General features: G+C 42.4%; 1 protein-coding gene across 1 annotated transcript; it reads left to right on the top strand.

The window, feature by feature from the left end:
• The first annotated feature begins 10,494 nt into the window (after positions 1-10,494).
• LOC136442511 (UPF0764 protein C16orf89 homolog) lies at positions 10,495-21,845 on the top strand. Its single transcript, XM_066439409.1, has 7 exons — positions 10,495-10,753; positions 17,407-17,746; positions 19,303-19,414; positions 19,837-19,999; positions 20,386-20,575; positions 20,834-20,889; positions 21,706-21,845. Exons 1-7 carry the CDS (start codon positions 10,540-10,542, stop codon positions 21,807-21,809), a joined length of 1,179 nt encoding a protein of 392 aa, XP_066295506.1. The 5' UTR covers positions 10,495-10,539; the 3' UTR covers positions 21,810-21,845.
• Positions 21,846-22,328: the final 483 nt, after the last annotated feature.

Genomic DNA, 22,328 nt, shown 5'->3' with positions numbered 1-22,328 from the left:
GACAGAGACTAGTGCCGTACAGTATAAAATTTGGGTAAGTCCAATTTTTGTGTTGGAAATTACAGTTAAAACTTGTTTCAGAAGATGACTCCTGGTATGACGCGTCTTCGCCATGAAGGCTGGGGCAAACTGCAGCCCTTGGGGGTTTGGTAAAGTAAGCTAATCATCTAGGTCGGAGATCTCCGTGCCACGTGAGGGATTAACTTTATGTGGGACATTAAATGACGTGAAAGGAGATATAAATACAAGGTTAATCTATGAAGAGCATTTCGAGGTTGAGAGTGAGCAGGGGTTTGGGCTTTACGGCAATGGCCATTTACAACACCCACACGTTTGCTCCATGGCCTCTCTGTCACCGTCGTGCCCAGTGACGACCCCGGCACGAATAGTCCGCCCGGCTGTGTGATCGCCACAAATCTCGCCATCAGGCGCGTCACAGGTGGGCTGGCACTGGTGCATCAGGGTTCAAAGCGGACATGATGCCCCACATGACACATGTATGACATGAGCCGACCCGTGACAGTTTCATTTCGCGGTGGATCAACCGTTAAGTCCAAAGGAACCCCGGGTCTTACTCAGTCAGATACAATAATTACTGGGATACGTTAGGAATCCTAGGATGGAAGGAAAGGGGGTGAAAGACAGGGGAAATGAGTCAATGAATGCCTCCATGATATGGCAGTGAGAGACGATTTGAAAAAAAGGTCAAGAAAATGTTCCTGCACTAAAAGAAATACAATAGTAGTCTGCCCCTGTAATCTTCAATACGAATAGCTGTAACAAGTTTTTTTTTCAAATTGATAATAATGTATATATATATGACACGACACATGTACCATGTACAGGTATGACATGAGCCGACCTGTGGTAAATTCATTTCACAGCAGATCAACCGTTAAGAACTGCGGGACAGCGGGAATCAGGATGGTCACATTACCTGTCAGAACCAATATGTACAGGGATCTTCAATCCGCGACCGAGAAAAATAATGGTGGATGGAAAAGAAAGGAACTTCAAGGGGGGAAGAGTCGAAGAGAGAGGGACTTGACCGTACAAAAATGGATGGATGGATAGTTGACTGAAGGAATGTATTTATGACACTTGATATGCATATGTTTATTGTATTTAGGTACAAGACAGTATTTTCATGCAACAGGAAATGCAAGTAAGATTTCGTCACTGGGCACTACAGGACGAATTGAATAAGAAAAGATTGATTTCTGCGGTGAATCGATCATATCATCCAAATGTGACACGTGGCGATGTGAAATAAATGAAGGAAGGAATACATAAAATGAATCCTGAGTAAAAACAAGAAGATAAGAAGATAGTTAGAACATAGGGAGGGACAAGCAATGAAAGGTAAGAAAGAGGAATGAAAAAAAAAGGAAGATTCCATCAAACAGCCCCGACACTGAAAGAGCACTACATGCCTTTTATACAGCAAATGTAAATGGCAAAGGAGGACCACAAGTGGCCGTGTGTAAAAGAAGATAAAGTCAGAAGGCGCAGTTTTGGGTGAATGTAATACCTCAGGATTGTGTTCAAGAGTCTTTATAAAACCCAAGGATTACGGGCAATGACGTCACAACCATTACCTTGGCACAGATGGACAACTCGAGGGAGTACGTGTGCCTCAGAAGAACGGTCATAAAAGACGTCTTGAAACTTTCTTGAGAAACCGCACGCCTGTTCCTCGGATGATGCCGTGCGGAGAGTTACATGCTTGTCTAAGAAACTAAATCCTCCCATCCCTTACCTGCTTGTAGCGCGCACAAATAATGACAGACACGCGCGCGCGAGGCCTCCTCAGAGATGTCCATGGGACGAGTATATGGCCCGGCTTCCTGCTTATGGTCTCCGTAAGACTTTTATGGGAAGACGATGTGAAACAAGATAAGATAGCGCGTGATTTAACGGCACTTGGCGGGGAACGGGGACGGGCGATAAACGGGCCCGCTCGTATTTAATCCGGCCGTTACAAATAAGGGGTGTAAAACAAGCGGCAGGTCTATCTCTTGTGGGGTCGTTATATGTTCCTGCTGTGATTCAGTGTGACAGGTTGGTTTACGGTAGTCTACACGCACTACGCAGATAAAGATGACGTTTGGTTCTCGTCATTTAATCAACATTTCTCTGGTTTTTACTGACTGTATACAGTGTTTTATGCCATGTGGAATATTTCATATGTTACCTTGTATGATTTGGGGTACTTGTCAAGTTTACTAGGAATAATGCACACTAAATAGGAAAGAAAAAAATTGCTTTTTTCGATTTCTGAGAAACTTGGCCAACTAACTAAAATGATTTCGATTTCAAGAATATCTCGATTCGATCTACGCATTAATATGGGACCTTTTATACGTTATACGTTATACGAAATATTCCACACAATACGTAAGGCAAACTGTAATAAAATTGTCAAATTTCGCGGCTTTTGGTCAAGCTTTTGCTGATTCTATTTGGCGAATTACTACCAGGATTATTGGACATAGCATTTTAAACATAAAACAATCATAGACACAGCAAACAATAACTTCTAGTCTAGCTGTAGAATACCAGTATTTGACTAGCAGTATATTCAGCAAAGGTTAGAAAACATGTAGATACTATATGATGCTGTAAACAAACACATCCTGCAGTTTCCTCGATTTCAGGTGCTCTTGGATTGGGGCATATCAACCTTAACGATATATCAACTTAAAGTAAAGAACTTTGTTAACGCCTCAGAATTAGACGAACGTTGAATTTGTCTTGAGCCAAATATGCAGGAAAAATATTTTTAAAAAGCATAACAATCAGACAAATGGACAAGAAGTGGCAAATTGTGAAATTGTAGTGAAATGTTGATTGCGTTGGTCCGGTTATCTTACGCATATGTATAGCATCTTTTTTTTCCATTAGGTCGGCTGACGCGCAACTTGAAGGTTCTCTTATCAACATTCAAATAAACCTAGATACTTTTATCGACAACGGCTGAGTGTGGCTGATGTGACCCTCCTCATACACGGGTGCAAATAGAGGTGGTAACGTTTAGTCGATGTTACATTTTGAAAATGTAGTGAAATGTAGCTTGCGTTAGTCCGGTTATCTAACGTTAACACATATGTACAGCTTTTTTTCCCATTATGTCGGCTGACGCGCAATTTGAAGGCTCTCTAATCAACATTCAAATAAACCTACTAGTAGATACTTTTATCGACAACTGCGAGTGTGGCTGATGTGACCCTCCTCAAACATGGGGAGTGCAAATAGAGGTGGTAACGTTTAGTCGATGTTACATTTTGAAAATGTAGTGAAATGTAGCTTGCGTTAGTCCGGTTATCTAACGTCAACACATATCTACAGCATCTTTTTTCTTTCATTGGGTCGGCTGACGCGCAACTTGAAGGCTTTCTAATCAACATTAAAATAAACTTAGATACTTTTATCGACAACTACAAGTGAAGCTGATGTGACCCTCCTCAAACACGGGGAGTGCAAATGGAGGTGGTAACGTTTAGTCGATGTAACATTTCAGCTCCTTAGGTTGAACCGTTGAAGACTCCTGCGGCCCCCATTGATTCTGATACCGTTCAGGGTCCAGCTGACAGAACACGGGTTTCCAATCACGGCAACACTGGCGGCAAATTACCCTCCGGTCGAGCAGAAAACTGCCGACCTGCTGCAGACAACCAACACCCCATATGGTGGCGTATTATATACTGTGGCAGAAACATATACAGTCATGCAACGTCGCGGGTCGTCGTACAATTTCGGTGCCGTAGCATTTTTAAGCAGGCTGTGGCATAGAAACCGCCGACAATGGATCTAAGGCTACAGGACAACTGAACTTTGTGCTGTAATGCACTGTAATAAAAAAGACAGCAGAAAACCGATTTCATACTGAGCATGACGACACAAGCCAGGGGTCAATATTGATGTCCAACTTTTGTACGCGTAGTTTAGGTGGAATGAAAAGTCTGTTTTCTAATACACGATATATAACAGGAAGACAAGCTTAAAAACGTACAGGTACTGGCAAGTCAATTTTGAGTTCTAACTCAAAAAGAATAGGTGGAAGTCACCAATGACAGCTTAAATATTAACTACCAGCCAGCAAATGGTCTAAGGGATAAAACATTTCCCTTTGGACTAATGCATGGTGCAACAGCATATCATCAAATGCGGTAGAGACCTATTGAGAAGGTTTTAATCAAAGCCTAAAGCAGGATATGGAAGGATTAAGTCTTTCGATGTAGCATTGCAAGCCACTACCGCCGAGTGCATAAAAGGCTGCTGTGTTACGCAGAAGAACAGTTATTTCAGCTGATTAATACATGTGTAGATACAGATACGGCCCGGCTGCCAAATGCTGCAGATAATGTCTCCCCCATGTGGATGCCGTATGTAGTTACCCTATAATACAAACATGTACATCATAATTCCGTTGTTCCTGACACGTGTTGGGGCAGGAGTAAATGTTAGGACTGTTCCATGTTCCTGCTAGCTGTTTATAAATTCATTTTTGCTTTATCATATTCTATGTGCAGCATATCATGTTTATTGTCCCAGTTTCTAGTATGTTTTAAATGATGAAAGATTGTTATACTTCGTCGGGAAATAAAAAGATGAGTGTAGAGGTGGCACGATGACACTCAGAAACGGTTAAAGTGTCACTGTAAGATCTGAGGAAGTCTTATGAGCAAAACGCGTCCAACTCCTCTCGGGAAATAAGACACGCCACTTGAGACAGTGCCTTGTTACTTGTCACAAACGCTCTGAACCGTTTGACTTCTGTTCAAGAGGTTATAATTCTGTAATACACGCCATACTCAATACTAAAACTTGTACTACTAATACTTCAATGACAAGAAAGTACACCAGATTGAACCAAATACGTGTGCAGAATTATCAACAAATTCAAATTGAAAACACTACATAAGTATATATATATATATGTGTGTGTGTGTGTGTGTGTGTGTGTGTGTGTGTGTGTGTGTGTGTGTGTGTGTGTGTGTCTGTGTGTGTGTGTGCATGGCCCATAAGGAACACAGCACTTCTGGTATGGAGACGTTTGCTTTTAAAATTGTTTTAAAAGCCGTACATGAAGTTGAAACAGCGCTCTGAACAGCCATTATTGAAGATCACTGGCATAACTTGTCTTGTAAGATTCTTTAGTTCTCACTGGTAATTTGGAGACTTTCTCAGCACGGAATGACGGATTGTAAAATCGATTCCGTCCTGGCGTGTGCTAATTAGCGATAAGTCATCAACCCACTCGAATGTCTGATTCCAGAAGCAGTCGATAATGTAATCTCACTTCGATATTCTTTAATTACCGGTCTGCACAGGGCCTGGTCGTGTCCACAGTTCAGTAGAACATCGCGCTAATTAATGCTCTTCTTTTCAGCACTGATACTGAACGACAAACAGCATAAACACACTTTACTAAACTGTCTTTCCAGTCCATATTATCAATCACATTCAAGCACATAAAACCTATTCACACACGAGCACAGAGCAAAGAGGACAAAGAAGAAAAGAGAGACAGCAGCCTCAGAACTCCTCTGTTTTCATATGTCCAAACTGTGGACGAGACTGCCACGCCAGGATTGGACTTCAGAGCCACATGAGAAGCTGCCGAATCCAGAGTGCTACCATCATCTGATAATATGGAAGGATGCCTACTAATACATAGTTATGTCATGGCCAATTCCAGGGTTGAAGCTCGATGGCTAGCAATATACCCACAAGGCTCAATGTTGACTGCACGTCAGGCAATTCTTCGCTTCCACTTCGATATTCCTTAATTAACACTGTTCATGGAGCTTGGCTGTGTCCAAAGTTGTACAATTATTCTTTAAACGATAATTATAGACAAATTCACTAGGCAATTATTCAGTAGTCATCGTTTTTCAGTGAGCTTTACCGCGTAGTCACAGTAGTAGCAAATATCGTCTGTTCTTTTTCACAGGACAACTACAGACAACTCATCACAACTTCCTTAATGATCGTTGTTCATACAGCCTGACCTTGTCCACATTTCTAGAACACTCCACCGATTCATCATCTCCGTATTGATTTAAAAAGATGTAGAAAACATCATAGTAAGCGAAAGTACAGTAACGTAACGTAAGACTAGAAGTCATCGCTACATGTTTAAAAAAACAGGTATATCATCAATATTAAAGTGGGCATTCCACAAAATCTGTTGACCAAAGATTAAAACTTTTTGATGTGTCAATTTTTAAAAAATAGATATAGATAGAACAAAAAAAGATTATATAGAATTCTGTTACAGTAGTTTTTTTGGATTTTTTTAAACCGGCCTTTACCACAATGTTTAAAAATGTACAATGTTTAAAAATGACATCATTGGAAACGCGTAGCCCATAATGAAAGAATGTTCGCATGATAAGACCACATCCGTTTATTAAATTGATAAGTTCGTATTATCTCCTCGTGAACATATTGGTTTATCAGCGCGAGTCGTATTCGATACGTTTTACTGAAGGCTGAAATGTTATCATGTTATGACAATGACAGACGACACGAGCTGGGTCTGAGGTCTGTGATAAATGACTCACAACATCATCCTTTAAACTTCAGCGCAGGAAGACATTGATTCAATACCTCTACTGATCGTTAAAACTGGGTACGTTTTATGCACATCATTAACTCCAGATGCAAGATGACTAATTGTTCGAGACATAAGTAATTAAACAAAAACAAACAAACAAAGAAGCAAACAAACAAACAAGCAAACAGACAAACGGAATTTAAAAAAAAAACGCTGTTTTTAAAATACAAATGACAAACCCAGAGCAGAGATGAGCAAACCATTACTCACTTGGTCGTATTTTGATAAGAAATATTGTTAAAGAAGTAAAACCCAGCTTGTCTAGATATAGCCAACACTAGTATTAGGTAGTCTGATCTATTGTTACAACAGTGTCAGCCACAGTTCACTCTCACATGTATGTTCTTCCCTGTATTTCTACAATGTACCTGCAATCAGCCCTCGGGAATAAACTTATAACAAAACTTCCGTTAATCCTTTTGTTGGTCGCCAATGGTTCCTATACATAACTCCCTACGACATTCCAAATACATTTAATTTTCTTTAGACGGGAACAAACTAAGCCTGATTGAAATGGCGCACATATCAGCCGCCCGTATCGCGGGTAGGGGCCATAAAAGTCCACGACAGCGGGAGTTTGCGCCATGCAGACAAGACCAAACGTAACTGAAAATACCAGAACCAGATATCCCCCTGCCCCTGCCGCAGTTCACATCCATTAGTTGCGCGCCTTGATTTGAGTGTATAATAACGCGATGATGATGTCTGGTGGGAAATCCACGCCCGCTATCTGTGCCGCTCTACACGTGTTATCTGGTGAGCGGGGGAGATTGTAGCAGCCGATTCTTCTTCTCTAGGATACTCGAGTCAGTGATATATTTGTCAAATTGACTGGCCACGTAGATTGTATGGCATGGAGGATTGAATCTTCTTCGGCTTTGTTTATATGCACTTAATTTAAACATGTGGTGTTGTAGGTTTTCCTGTATGAAAGAATTACGTTTTCCCTTTTTCTCTCAAATAAGAACAGCATGAAACAAAAAATACAGCTCAACACGTGTTCTTCGGTGAGCGGGGGAGATTGTAGCAGTCGATTCTTCTTCTCCCGGATACTCGAGTCAGTGATATATTTGTCAGATTGACTGTGGATGGATTGCCATGTAAATTGTATAGCATAGCATAGAGGATTTGCTTATATGCACTTGATTTGAACATGTGGTGTTGTAGATTTTCCAGTATGAAAGAATTAAGTTTTACCTCCCCCCCTCAAACTAGAACAGCAAGAAACTAAATATATATACAGCTCTGCACGTGTTCTTCGGTGAGCAGAAAATAATTGTAACAGCCAATTCTTCTACTCTAAGATACTCGAGTTAGTGATACATTTGTCAGATTGACTGTGGATAGATTTCCCATGTAGACTGTATAGCACGGATGCTTGAATCTTCTTCGGCTTTATTCGTGTGTCCGAAATACACACATCAGTGAATATACTAAAGGTTTTATACCCAGGTACCCTACGTTTTATTCGTACACAAAGTAAAGCTCTTATCAACTAGCTTCGAACAGTCTTTCGATCCGAAGAAGATGAAACCATTGTTGAAACGTTGTATACATGTAAGGACACGATAAAGACTTAATTTAAACTAACAACACTTCATATCACACGTGATGAGAACAGTAAGACACATACTATAGATCATAAAACAATAACTGAGCCGGCATCAGTGATAATGACTTTGGCCAATTAAAATATGTTTTAAGAACTTGTTTACAGTTAAGAGATCGAATAAAAAGGCTCTTGACACACGACTAAAGGCTTTACTCAACCGACACTTCAATGACCGTCTCTGACTTTCCTCGGGGCAATTTTGACTATTTCACTCTAAACTACAGTTGTAGGTGTCGCTGCTTACAGATGTGGTCCCCAGAGTAAATTATTTACAAAATATATAGAGAGAGAGATAGCAGCTAGGGACTGCATTGTACACACCGCATTAACTATCTAACACAAACTGGCGCACATAGCGTCCTCTTATTCAGCTGACGAAACTATTCACGGTTGTTTGAAGATCATATCTCGGTTATTAGTTAGTATCTAGCCCCGTATCTAGGGTAATTGAAAAGCCTGTTCATTTTCCGTGCAATGACACTCCATTTGTAATGATCACAGATTCCCGTGGCGTGGATGATCATGTGGGCGGGCTTCCCGGGTGAGAACTGATAAATGTCTCTGCCACTAGGAGAGGGAGAGATAGGAAGCAGAGGGCAATAAAAATACATCAAAGCACCTGGGAAGGAAAAACAGAATATAGACGAAACTTCACGGAAGTATACCATAGCTATAGATAAGTATAATTCTTTCCTTCGTTCAGACTTGTAGTGGCTAGTGGCACATAGGGCAGCAAGTGACCTTGCTGATTCAGTAGCATGGTATGTTTTATGCAGGAAGAGGTTGCTAGCCCTTCGGCTTTCACGTGCTCGAAGCACCCCCTCGAATACGAACCTCAAATCTTCGTCCTTTCCCAAAGATAGTGCAGCCCAACCGAGATATCTTGACCCGGCACTTGAACCGAGATCTCTCAGGAACCAACTATTTGGAACCAGGAGCTCAACTGTGAAGCCAGTGGGACACCTTGTTACGTTTAATAAGAAGTTTATTGCAAGTTCATGCCCGTGGGCTGATTGCAAATACATGGTAAAAACATGGGGAAAAACATACATGCGTCAGTTAACTGTGTCTGACTTGCTTTTATGTAACAATAATAAACTAACTATAATTTTACTCGGGTGAGCAAGAGTTAGGGAATAAGTAATAGTGAAGAATATTAAATCGCTAAATTGAATGTAATTAGTACGATTTATGCTATTACGTACACATGGTACACATGTTAAAAGTCTCTTGAATGTGGTATATACTGTATGGTGCCTTTTCTTTCCGCAATAACTCTTCAGATTACTTCTAGCGTTCTCAGGGGGATGGGGGGGGAAACGGTTAAAACTGCTTTTAAGTGCAGCGTCTACATTGTGCAAGACGTCATATTATAACCTTGGATCATATATGGCTGCGAATACCTGTTTGCAGGTTGATAAACTGCGTCAATACGGCAGTTAGATTGTGGGAAGCTGTCAGCTGGTAACGTTCAAACATACGTCTACTTCTTTACGTTACAGCCTTTGGGTCAAAGGTCGCCACTGTAGGCGCATGGCGCGTGAGTAAAAATAACAGTATTTGTCTACCGGCATTGCCCCCCTTCACGCGACGGAGGATGGTGATGTTTCGTTTAACTACTTGAAATATGTACTAGGCTCTTCGTTAATTTTATGGGCTGAAATACAATGTAGATGACTTATTGATTGCTATGTTTATAACCATTACTATCAATTTGTTTATCACTTTTCTAATCCGTTATAGCACACTCCATAATATGTTTAAACTCATTTAACTAACGTCAGCACAATTTGATAATTACCCATAGCTCTTTATACACAATACAAAACGGGGTATTTCGTATCTTCCAAGGGTGCAAACCGACAGCGGGTCGGATCACCCGAAGGCCGAAACAACAACACCCATGTCAATAAGAATTACAATAAATTGAGAAACTTTGGTGTCCTGGATCATCAAAAAAAATGTAACATCAATTCCAACACCCGAATCTGAACATCCGAATTCGAAGCGCACGAAAAGTGCGTTCGAATCATTCGATGGAAGCCCGTACAATACAACTTCGAAGCCCGTGCAAAAATCATGGTTAAATACGGACTGGTCCGGAACACCCGTATCGAACGTTATCGCGGCCCAGGTATGACATAAAGGAATCTGACAGCACGGTTTCCTATATCTAATCTAAATTGACGACAAACAAATATTTCCCTTCCCCCCGCCCCTGTGCATCCGGCGTGCGTGGAGCTTTGAGTACGGCGGAGTAAATGTCAGTTGTACACTCAGGTACGCGAGACGGAATGACGACAATATGGTGCTGGGCACGGTCCTCCTGTTGTTCCCGCTGATCAGTGGCGGGTCCCCGGTCGGCGGTGGGGCGGGCACGGGCACACACGCGGCCGGCGAGCGGGCGGGCACTGAGGTACTCGCCGTAACGGAGGCCTTACAACGCGCGGTGCGGTTCTTCAGCGACTCGTACACCGAGACCAACCTAGACGGACTGTACGGACTGCGCGTAGCGGAGGGTGAGCACGCTTTCAATGTTTATATTATTTGATGAATGTTATGTGTCAAGGTTAACTGTACATCTACTCCAAACAATCATTGAGACTGGACAATGTTGATGATGAATATTGATGTCGGGATGTCATTTGAAAAAGGCACTTAATATCGTTTTTCAGTCGTATTGGCTCATTCTATAAGAGACGCGTTTCAAGTGTTTGATGACGAAAAATTTAAAACTCTACAATCGAATATTGGCATAGAATACTGATCCTGTCTTTGCTACAATATGATTACTCTTATTGTAAGTATAGGCCATTGCGTCCTGCGGTTAGTTGTGTGCTTTCGCAGGGTTACCATGTACCTCTCACTTCCTGTCGTTGTGTTTGCTGAAATGGTATGCAAACATTGAAATCGGAGCCGCCTATTCCAAACCCAATAAAAACTTGTCAGAAATGTGGGGAATGGAGCAGTTACGTAAGAACTCAACACTACATTATAAAACATTTCATCTCCCAAGGCGGCACCATCAAACAGAGTGTGTGTGTCTACAAGGATGTGTACGTCAACCCGAAGTTATACTAATGGGTTTTTCGAAGGATGCATTCTCAGAAAGAAGCCCTCCTGGGCTTTTAAACGTAACGCATGCAACACTGTGAGCCCTCCAGAGTATCTTGTACGATGGGGAAAACCCCTTGAACAGTTTTATATCTCGCCCAGTAGACACTGGTTACAACCTCCGCCGTGATAGACGGGTTATGACGTCACATAGCCGGTCAAAGAGGCACGAACTGTCATTCTTACCTCGAGCTCTGAAGCTGTATAATAAGAACTAATCTGCTACTATGCGATTGCAGTTAACTTCGAATTTACCCAGATTGTTTTGGAACAACATATCGATGATTTGTTTGAACTGTTTTAATCATGTGTTCGCTTGTGATATGCGTGATTTTTATACTCAGTAGTGTAATGACTTCAATTTTATGTAACTATCAACATATTTCTTGATAAATTGCATGCAAACATGAGGATGTAACATGCAAGGTTGATTGCAATTAATCTGAATCTGAATCTAACGACATGACACCCCCAGTGCGTTTTACCATAGGCAAATAAATATGACACCAATTTACCACCTGGCCTCAATAAATCCAAACTATTCTTAAGGATGAAAAAAACGTTGCATACTCCAGAAAGTATTTCCTTTGTGGGGAAATCAAATATTCCAATTTAGCTTCAAAATCCCAGAAAAGCACAACTCAACCGCTACTATTATTAGTGACCACAATTTTAGACCAAAAACCAATACTACGCATCGGTTTAATCGTTGTTTTTGCGCCTTAGCCGTTTCATTTTGTATAACCATAAATTCTATAAGACGATTGTCACAGGTACAATGTGAGGCAAAATATTGCTGGCTACTCCATCACTCTAGTACAAACTAGGCTACACAATGTTCTTTGTGAATTCTTTATTGTCTTTGGCAACTCCGTATACGAAACCCACCCCCCCCTACCTCGTACTAACACGTTAAAGATTACAGAGCTGTATCGACAGTCGAGATTAAATCATTCCACCTCCAGCTGACCCGTACTGCTCCCACAATCTCCTCCGGTATCGACGTCCTCCTTCCGCGCTTCCCTCCCTCCATCTATCACCTTTACCCGCTGGTGAACACGAAACATGACCCCGTTTGACCCCTGGTGACACCAACACGTGCAGTAGTAGCTCCCGGTAACCTTCCAACGATTGTCAGCCATAAAGAAATAGAGGACGCTGCCAAACGGATATCTCTCTGTCATTTAGGTCGGGAAACTTACTCTTCAAGCAGAGGTTGGGGTTCGGCTTGTTGTGACGTCTTGTCGGGCTTTCTATATTGCCACGGTTTATTCATGTCCCCAAGGCTTAAGACGAGTTGGTTGACGACATTAAGAAACCGTGACAAAATAGAAAGCCCGACAAAAACGCATAGAAGACGTCACTCTGTTTGCCTCTCTGCTTGGAGATTAGGAAAGGCACTCAAGTGAGAACGCAGGCTGTAAAAGGCGTGATTTTCTCAACACACCGTATGATCCTGTTTTCTGAAAAAGTACAAACAAAATACTGTTTCTTATAGTTATATACACCAGTGAATATATACTGGCTGTGCACAAATAACGTCTTAAAATTGCAAAGAAAATAGCCCGTATACCCGTACCCTAGTCTCTCCCAGACTATCTACGCTTGCTATATGGGGAGAATATATACCAGGAAGGTTTGGTGACAATAGGGTTTCATTGGCCAGGCGCAGATAGAAGGGGGAAATGTTAACCTTTCCTAGGACTAACTCTCTTGGCAACTTACTCCCCTTTTTGCCGAATTCCACAACTAAGTATCCGTATCCCCGTAGAATTTCCTGTTGGAAGCGCTAGTCGTATCCCCGAGAGACCTAAAGAGAATGACCCGACGTCCTGTTGACAGCGATGATGGATGTGACGTTACCGCCGAAGTCGGAAGGATCTGGGACACTCACTCGACTTTAAAATTCCATTATGGGATCTGAGAAACCATTCTGTTCCCTCTAAACACACACTTACTGTGCCAGGGGGATGTATGCGGTTCTATTGACCCTTCCGTGCTGCGGTAATGTGCGAGATGCCTGCTGTCGCCGCGTGGGGAGAGCGGCTTCAATATTCCCGAGTTTTAATTCCAGAAAGCTTTAGGACTCTGCCGCGAGTTGATGTGATTTCGACAGGGTGTCGCTCAAGTTCTCTGTCATTGTGTATTCCCACCCCTTGTGGTATTGACTATCTATCATGCAAATGATTAGTGCGGATGAATACATATGGCACACGCTGTAAAACAATTATGGTCATAATTCCCGGAAGCTTTGGGACTTTTCTGAGAGTTGATTTCATTTCGGTGGGGTATCACTGGCGTTCTTTGTTAATGTATTCCCACCCTCTCGGGGTATTGACCATCTATCATGTAAAGTATTGGTGCGAATGGTTACATATGGCAAACGCTGTGAAAAAAATTATAATTCCCGAAAGCTTTGGGACTTCTCTGCTAGCTGATGTAATTTTGAAGGGAAGTCACAGTGCGTCGTTCTTTGTCATAGTATTCCAACACCCATGTGGCACCTCTATTACGTAAATAATAGATGCGGATGGATACATATGGCACACGCTGTAAAACAATATTAGTAATAATTTCCGAACGCTTTAGGACTTCTGTGAAAGTTGATTTGATTCTGGCGGGGTGTCGCAAAAGTTCTCTCTCATTGCATTCCGACCCGCAACAGGTATAGATTCTCTATTATACAAAGGATTGGTGCGGATGTATACAAATGGCAAACGCTGTAAAACAATCATCGTTATAATTCCCAAAGGATCTAAGACTTCTTCGCGAGTCGATTTGATTCTTGCGGGGTATCACTGGCAGTCTTTGTCATAGTATTCCTACCCCCCCATGGGGCATCGATTCTCTATCATATAAAGGATTGGTGCGGATGGATACATATGACACACGCTGTAAAACAATTTTAGTCATAATTTTCCAAAGCTTTAATAAGGACTTCTCTATGAGCTGATTTCATTCTGTCGGGGTGTCGAAGAAGTATTCTGTCTTAGTCTTTTCACCCCCACAAAGTATCGATTCTGTAACGTCCCGCGGAGGGATACCTATGAAGTGCGCCGTAAAACGATTTATAAACAGTAGGTCTAATCAAAAACAGCTTTGGGACTTCTTCCCAAGTTGATGCATTTCTGACGGGGCTTCGCGGGAGTTCTCTGTCATTGTATCTCTCCCGACGAGAGATTGATTGCCGAAGCTCTGTAGGGTTTTGCAGCGGATGAATACATATGGAGTACGCCGTAAAACAATTTAAAGCAAAAGAATAGTCTAATCATCGTCTTCGCTTTAGGACTTTGCCCCGACTCGATGTAATTTCGGTGAGGTGTCACTGAATCTTTTTGCCATTGCATTCTTACCCATCTGGAAATAATTTTCTAATATATTAGGCTTTTCTTTCGACTGAAAGATACGCATGTCACATAGTTTAAAAGAATTATAGTCATAACCACAAACAGCTTCGGTATTGGTTGGTGTAACTTTAACAGTGTGGCTCTCAGATCCCTGCACTCACTCGCTGAGAGTTTGGGAGTTCGAATCTCGCTGCTTTCGCTTATCCGACGTGCACGCTACTGGAAAAGGTCACAGTCTTTAAGGCATAAAACAGGATGTTAAGACGTACGCGTGGTCCACTGTTAATTACATTTGTCGAAAAGAGCTAGGGACATTTCGCCTGTATAATGAACCTGCAAATACTGTACGTCTGTCTTCTATTTTACGACCAGTGGTAGATAAGTTCTTCACTGAGCTAATCTGGCTCGAGATCAATTCATAATAACTTTCTTTGTCGCTATGAGACATTGATTCTTCCATACTTACGGTATCATGATTATGGGAACAGTGTACTGCCGCATGTTATGATTGAAAGTTATTATTTCTCGTCAATTATACCTTTTCCATTTCTCTAACGTCGCTATCGTTACTACAGTCACGCTACTGTCCTCTGGCATGTGGCCGAATTGAAAGTCATAAATGACGTGTTGTAAACGTCTGGGGAAAATGGCGATAGAACTTTGATTACCGGTAGGGATTGTACATGTAGTAGTATTGGTGGTGCAAATCATCAATAGCTTCAGGGAAATCGTCCTCCGTTTCTTATTTTTCCGCGAAAACGATATCCCTCTTTCTACGTACATGTACACTTTGTCCTTACTCGAACCTAGGGTTCTTTAAATCTTGTCTCTCAGGCAAAAAAAAAGTTGTTCAACTCGACCTTGCCACATCCCAGTTTCGCGGACCACACATTTCAATTTTAATTAAAACATGACGAATGCAGGTTCTCCATCAGCCACAGTTATATATCAGCCACGTGTCCCCTAACTTTAATTAACCTGTCAGAAGGTGGAAATAATCGCACCGGCGGCTAAAATGGAGATCCGCCGATTTCGATCCGAGCTCAGAAAAAGCGAACCCCAATCACGATGTAATTTCGGTATGATATAGAAATATTGTGCAGAGCGATCGATCATAGCCCGTGCGGCGGGTAGCGTGCGGCTCAGGCACCTGCGGCGAGAAATAACGACTCATTTTTCGTCAAATTAAACATCCGAGCCGCCTCAGTACGGGTCAGGAAATATGGGGCTGCGCGGATCTGTGCAAATAGGGCGAGTAGGTCATCCGTACACGGTGTCGGGGGCAGAAGGGAGATATCAAATATATAGATACTTAATGTTTTATATGGACATGTATTTTGTCGTCTTCTGTTAGTTTCTCATATGATTCTTTCAAAATCAAGACAAATATATATTCATGTGTGTAGACGTGTATGTTCTTGGCTATCAATGGAAATCATTCAGGAAACTTTGACGTCTCTGTTAGAACTTTTCGTCTAGGGGCTCTTGAGAGTTAATTAATAACCGACTGCCTTAATGAAGACTAAATACCTTCATATCAGGGTATACAAGGAGACGAAGACGGCATATATTTGCCATTTTTCATTAAAATTAATCATCAACCAAACAGCAAAGGTGGCCCCAAGGTCGGGCACACATATTGCTGTAATTGAAAAATCTCTCATTCCTCAGAGACAATCCAGATGGATGAAACTACACTAATTTTACCTTGAAACTCCTGTCAGAAGTATATGAAATATGACTAGCCCGAGGTTATGCTATAGAGGCGTTATGGATGTCTCGTTCTCAGGACGGTTATCAGATACAAGTCTATTGTTCGGTAACCCTGGAGACGGGCCGTATCGCCCCGGGTACGAGAGCTCAACAGATGGGCACGTTTCCAGGTTCCTGTATCTCCAGGTTTATCTCGCCCCCATCTCTAATATACCTGTCACCGGCGGCGGCAGGTCGGCTGTCTGCCAGGCTTTCATCTCCTCACAAACTACAACTTTGTTTCCGCCTTGCGCTTCCGAATGGAGACGGAAATTACGAACAAGAAACTGTCGTGACTTTACACAAGTACCGGACTCATCAACCCAGAATTAAGTGTTCCAAACTTATTATTTTCCTAAAAAGGAAGTGGCTACTGGCAGGATGATTGCAGAGGAAACATCTGCACTGCTGACAGAATCATCCTGTCAGCAGTGCAATTTTTTTCTACTGCTGACAGGATGATCATGCCAATAGCCTCAGGCTTCCTAGAAACGTACGCCGAAGGGTTGTTATCCCTGCTATACAGACATAGATACAGTAACTAAGAACTGCGAATCTCAGATTAAAGTATATCCCGCGCAAGGCTCTTTGATCTGGTATCCAAACCTATTATAGCCGTTGAGTTTCTTTCGTCATCTTCGCAAATAAAAGTGACTAGGTAGATATGATAGGTTTGGATACCAGGCTACAATGCCCGAGCCCTGGGCTTGAGATAATTCTGTGATTCGCAGTAGTTGCCGTGTCTAGCTGGCATAAAGGTATAATCATCTTTTGGCTTTCGTCTCTCGGAAAATATTTTTGAACGCCTCAATTCTGCATTGTTGCTGTATCTGATTAACTTTTCCGCCTGGATAGGTAAATTAGGAGGCGGGAAATCGTCTCGGGTTGGCTTCATTTTCCACGGATCCCTTCCCAATGTTTGATTTCCTCTCATCGATCCGAGATTCTCTATTTTCCAGGTCAGCTGATTCTGCTGCTGGAGTCGCGCAACGATGACGAACATCGAGTGGAGTTTTACGACACCGTTCTGGACAGTTTGCGGCAGGTCCTGGAGGAGATCTCGGACGTCGCAAACCGGACGCTACCGGAAATAGAAGCCAGGAATCCTGGGTATTACGAACAGTTTCTCGAGGTCGTGAACAAACCGTACATTATCGAGGCGTTTCCCAGGACTTTGGAAATACAGGAGAATGACCAATACAAGCCTTCCGTTAAAAAACGCCTGCCTACTTTCAACGAAGAAGAGAGCGACAAGTGCATGTCCTACATGATGGGCAGCAAGATACGAGGGCATGACACGTAAGTTGTTAAAAGAATAAGTTTTGAAACACAAATAACTATGATACAGTGCTAAACTTTTTTCCAACACCAAGGTATTCACAGATCAAATTTTCAACGACCCCTGTCGCCTTCTTCAGGATCAATAATGAAGGCGACAGGGGTCGTTAAAAATTTGATCCGTGAATACCTTAGTGTAGGAAGAAAGTTTAGCACTGTATTATGACTACTACCAACACAGATGAGCTTCCATGAAAAACAAATAACTTATTTTCATTCAGCTTCCTTGTATTTTCGGAGACATACACAACATATTAGAAAGCATGACAATCATGAGTTTGTTCTCTGTGAAGTTCTAACTGGGCAGCGCCTATCATGGCTAATGCTACGGTCCAATTTCCAATCCACTTGGGGGAACGAAAAATATGATATAAAAGGACAAAACCATACTATACTTTGTGTATTTTCTTAGTATGCATTTTTTTTCGTTTTCGCAAACAGCCCGGCCAATCCCCGGATTGGAAATGGGACGAAAGCATTACTAGCCATCTCCGTATTTCTGGCTGGGCTCTCATGGCTGCTTCTAACACCTATTATCTCCAATACAAAATCCTCTGGACCAAGTCTTACCAGGAAATACCATTCCGGAGAGAGCTTCCCACTTTACAGATCCCACATTAAGCTGTCACGTTGAGAACTTCACCCCGAGACCCTTATTCCCATGATGCTTTATAAACCTCCATCTTCCCTTTCACCCTCCCCCGCAAAGGTCCCGCCACTACCAGCCGGTCCCACTGCCCCAAATCACCCCCCATTTCATCTACAAGAAATAGCCTGAGTACCATCCTCCGTAGTAACCGCTAGTTGAATCTCTTCGCCTGCTGTGGTTAGCAAGCTAAAAGATTGAGCCAGCGGTTACTACGGAGGATGGTACTCTCAATTGGATTATAGTCCATTCCCACTTATCTTTACATAACCATTTTCCCTTTCCCTCGCCACCGCCGGCTGAATTCGGCTGGGTCTCGGTTGAGAGCCAAGTTCGTTTGTACGTCGCGACAAAGTGATCCACTCAGGTGGGCTGAGATGGCGTGATTTAGGTCCTCCCACCCGCGACAGTGTTTAACACCGTGTCGTTTTGTCTGATGCCTCACACAAACAATTGACGTACTGGAAATTGTGTGGAACTAACTGGGATCGTAACTTCTTGCAGTTAAATAAACGTAATGAAAATCCTTATAAAGATGTGACAGTCGCTTTTATTCGTCATGTACTGGCTATTACCCTTCGTTTGGTTTATTTCGGTTTAACGTGCCTCTATATAAGGTGACAAACTATCATCACACCATTGGTGGCCCGTTTGACACATTGTTTTTCAATTCAGGCTTTTATGCATATAGGGATAACGTTTAACGTCATCACGGTATTTAATTTTCTTAAATTCTTCCTCCACGCAAAAAAAGCGAAACTCCTATATTTGCCTATGGATTTTACATCTTGTTCCACTGTGTCTTGCTCGTAGAGAGTATCCTTAGCTCCCAGACTTCGTTATTTTTATATAATGTTTAACTTTCCTGTAGGAAAGAGGTCCGGTGCACCATCACAGACCGGTGCTGGAGTCTCGTCACCATCCCGGACACGTCAGCCTATGTCATCACGCACCAGCTGCTGTATACAGTACTGGCAGAACACGTGAGACAAGTTTATCATATGCTACAACGGACGATCTGTGAAGCCCATGTTTCACATTCAGCAACTAGGACATTCCCACGACTTTGCTTCCGACCACTTCCCAACCAAGGTCGGCGCAGGGTTGCATTGGGAGTAGCCTGGTATCATCCTATTCTAGCACCAGACCAATTACAAGAAAAGATGACTTCCTGAGATTGATTTGTCAAAATTCATATTTGGCTGTCACAGACAACTTTAAAATACTTAATATAGTAAACAAACTCAATGATATTTGGCATTTGGGTGGGTCTCGGAAGACGAATGTCAATATCAATTTTGGGCCTCCTTTCCTAAATGGTACTGCAGCAGAACGTCCGGTTTTGTACATTTTCGTCATGGTTCCTTATAAAATTATATTAACAGACTCGGTGTACCCCTCACAGGTTGGATGTACAAACGAGTTAAACAGTTACGCCAGGCAGCAGGGTTTCCTGGAGGGCGTTCCCGGCATGCAGCGCAGGTTGTGTTCCGCCATCTTGTCTCAGGCAGAATTCCTGGCAAGGAACGGCCCTCCGCAGCCTGAGCAGGACCTCTTCATGGAACAGGGTAATTAACATGGCTTTCCTGTGGCAAATTCTTCTTTATATGAAGATAAGTCGACATAGTCATAACTTAACTCATGGCATAACTCGAGACTTCTTTAGTGGTTGTGATAAAGGACAAAAATCGGCAAAGAAAGGCTGAAATTGAACCGTTTACCACAGAAGTTGGCCGGCAAGAAAGGGTCCATGGATCACATTGCCAATTTATGTGAATTATAACCACCCGCACGGTCATTTTTGCCAATTTCATGGCAATTCAGATTCAGCGACGTCCAAGTTTGTGTGTTGTTTGATAGAAGAACATAGACTTAGATAAGGTATGTTATGACGTAGCTTCCTTATCAAAACACAACAGGTTTTATGGACTTTGTCTCTGCTTTGATTTCACAGCTGTGGTATGTGGCATGCTGGGATACACGAACTTCCTGCGCCCTGATTGGCTACAGAAGATAATGACGTGGCAGAGGCCGGATGGATGCTTCGGGAAAGAGGACCCAGAGGAGGAGAAAGACGAACTTGTGGAACAGCTGCACAGTCTACCTTTTCACGCACACAATTACCATGGCAACATAGAACACAGGTAATTTCTACATGGAACAGATGAATGCGCACAGTCACGTAGTCTACGTTTTGTGCATTAAGAAACTTCATGTGCTCCTTGCTCACATTTTCTCTTCTCGGTATTTTAAAAATGTTTGCAAGTGATTTTGTTGCTAGTTTTGCTAAATGCAATGTAACGATGCACTATCAAGTGTTGTGGACTTTTACGTTGATTGACTTGAAAATAACTGTACATGTTACACTGAGCTTTTGTTTGTTTTGACTTGTTGCACTGAAGGGTAAAGACGAGGTCTCCAACAGGCAGAAGGCTTCTAGTGGAAAGGCTGATGCGCGGTGGGTCTACACGAAGTTCGCTGACACATATTGCAAGTTGTCCTCGTTTAATCACAAGATACTGATCATCCCGTTGGGACAAATATCAGCAGACATATCTAGATGCAGTGGTAGGGACAAAATTAATATCTGTAGATATAGAAGTAAGTCAGATTCAGCACTGACTAATGAAAGGGTTTAATGACCTAGATTTTCACAGTTCGAACAATCTCTCAGATGTCGTTTACAATACTGTCAGGGAGACTTATACACGCATTTTGTTACAGATACCATTTTTGGACGGCCTGAAGTTTTGTTTTAGACATTCATTTGTCAATTTCTACCGATTTCCATGTATTGCTTTTTAGAGGTTCAGTGTGTCTTGAAGTTTTTTTCCTTCTGTGACAAGTTAAAAACTTAGTTCTCTGACAGGCTTATGAGACCATTTTTCCTCCATAGTTACGTATCGTGACATATCCTTTTGGTAACACATTGTAGAGCATGGCCCTCGACCACCAGCCAAGTTGGCGGTAGGTCGGGAGCAGTCTGACCAGTTTTAGATTAAGAGTAAAATTTGACTCCCAAACACACCCAATTCTGACTTATTATCAACCACCAGCCGACTACCAGCTGACCGAATCCAGACCTCCCGTCCACAGCCAAAATCTCAGAATATTCGGCTGGCGCAGCCGAACACTAGCCGACCTCGCCGAACACCAGCCGACCTAGCTCCCGAACCACTCCCGACCATGGTTGGGGGGAGATCAGGAGGCCATGTTCGGTTATGTGTAAATGAACCTGGGGTTTACTCATACAGACTTTTTTTTCCACTTCCAGATGGCTGTCTGTCACACAAGAGCGGACTGGGCACCGCCCTGTTGGCCATGTACGCACGCGCAATGATGGACCCCGAGTACGAATGGGAAACAGCACAGGATTGACGTCTGTACAAAGTCTAATAAAAATGTAGAAAGTCACTTCCGTCTCCTGTGTTATTTCATGGTTCACATCAACTGTTAGGGAATGCTTCAACGAGTCCAAAGGTTAATTTTGACAGGTCGTTCAGTGTTATATATAAGGGCCCTGTCACACTTGTGCGTATATGCACGTCTGCACATGTTGCGTATTAACAAGTTTTTGTTTTAGGTTAAGTTTGCAGCCAAAGAACTTATTTCTTTGGTTCGATAACTGTGCTGCACAACGGTATGTCATAGTAGAAAACAACTTATTTCCTGCAAACTTTACATAACCAAAGAAATGTTCATGCGCAACTCATACGCACTTGAATATACGCACAGGAGTGACAGGGCCCTAACCAGCCTGCACCACGCCATGTGCCTTAGAAGATGGTTTCACGGTTACGGAGAAGTGCATTTATACCGGCTATATACAGATAGACAAAGGAAAGCCTTTATTACCTTTAAAACCTAACATATTCCCCTTCTTTATGTATATCCGTG

This window comes from Branchiostoma lanceolatum, chromosome 9 (assembly GCF_035083965.1).
Source record: "Branchiostoma lanceolatum isolate klBraLanc5 chromosome 9, klBraLanc5.hap2, whole genome shotgun sequence".
NCBI classification, from domain to species: domain Eukaryota; kingdom Metazoa; phylum Chordata; class Leptocardii; order Amphioxiformes; family Branchiostomatidae; genus Branchiostoma; species Branchiostoma lanceolatum.
This window is presented reverse-complemented; position numbering and strand designations above follow the sequence as displayed.

Bases quoted from the DNA above. Each gene is read 5' to 3' on its own strand.
- LOC136442511 (XM_066439409.1), top strand. From the start codon at position 10,540: ATGGTGCTGGGCACGGTCCTCCTGTTGTTCCCGCTGATCAGTGGCGGG. The intron at 10,754-17,406 runs GTGAGCACGCTT...TCTATTTTCCAG, and splicing joins CGGACTGCGCGTAGCGGAGG to GTCAGCTGATTCTGCTGCTG. The intron at 19,415-19,836 runs GTGAGACAAGTT...TACCCCTCACAG, and splicing joins ATACAGTACTGGCAGAACAC to GTTGGATGTACAAACGAGTT.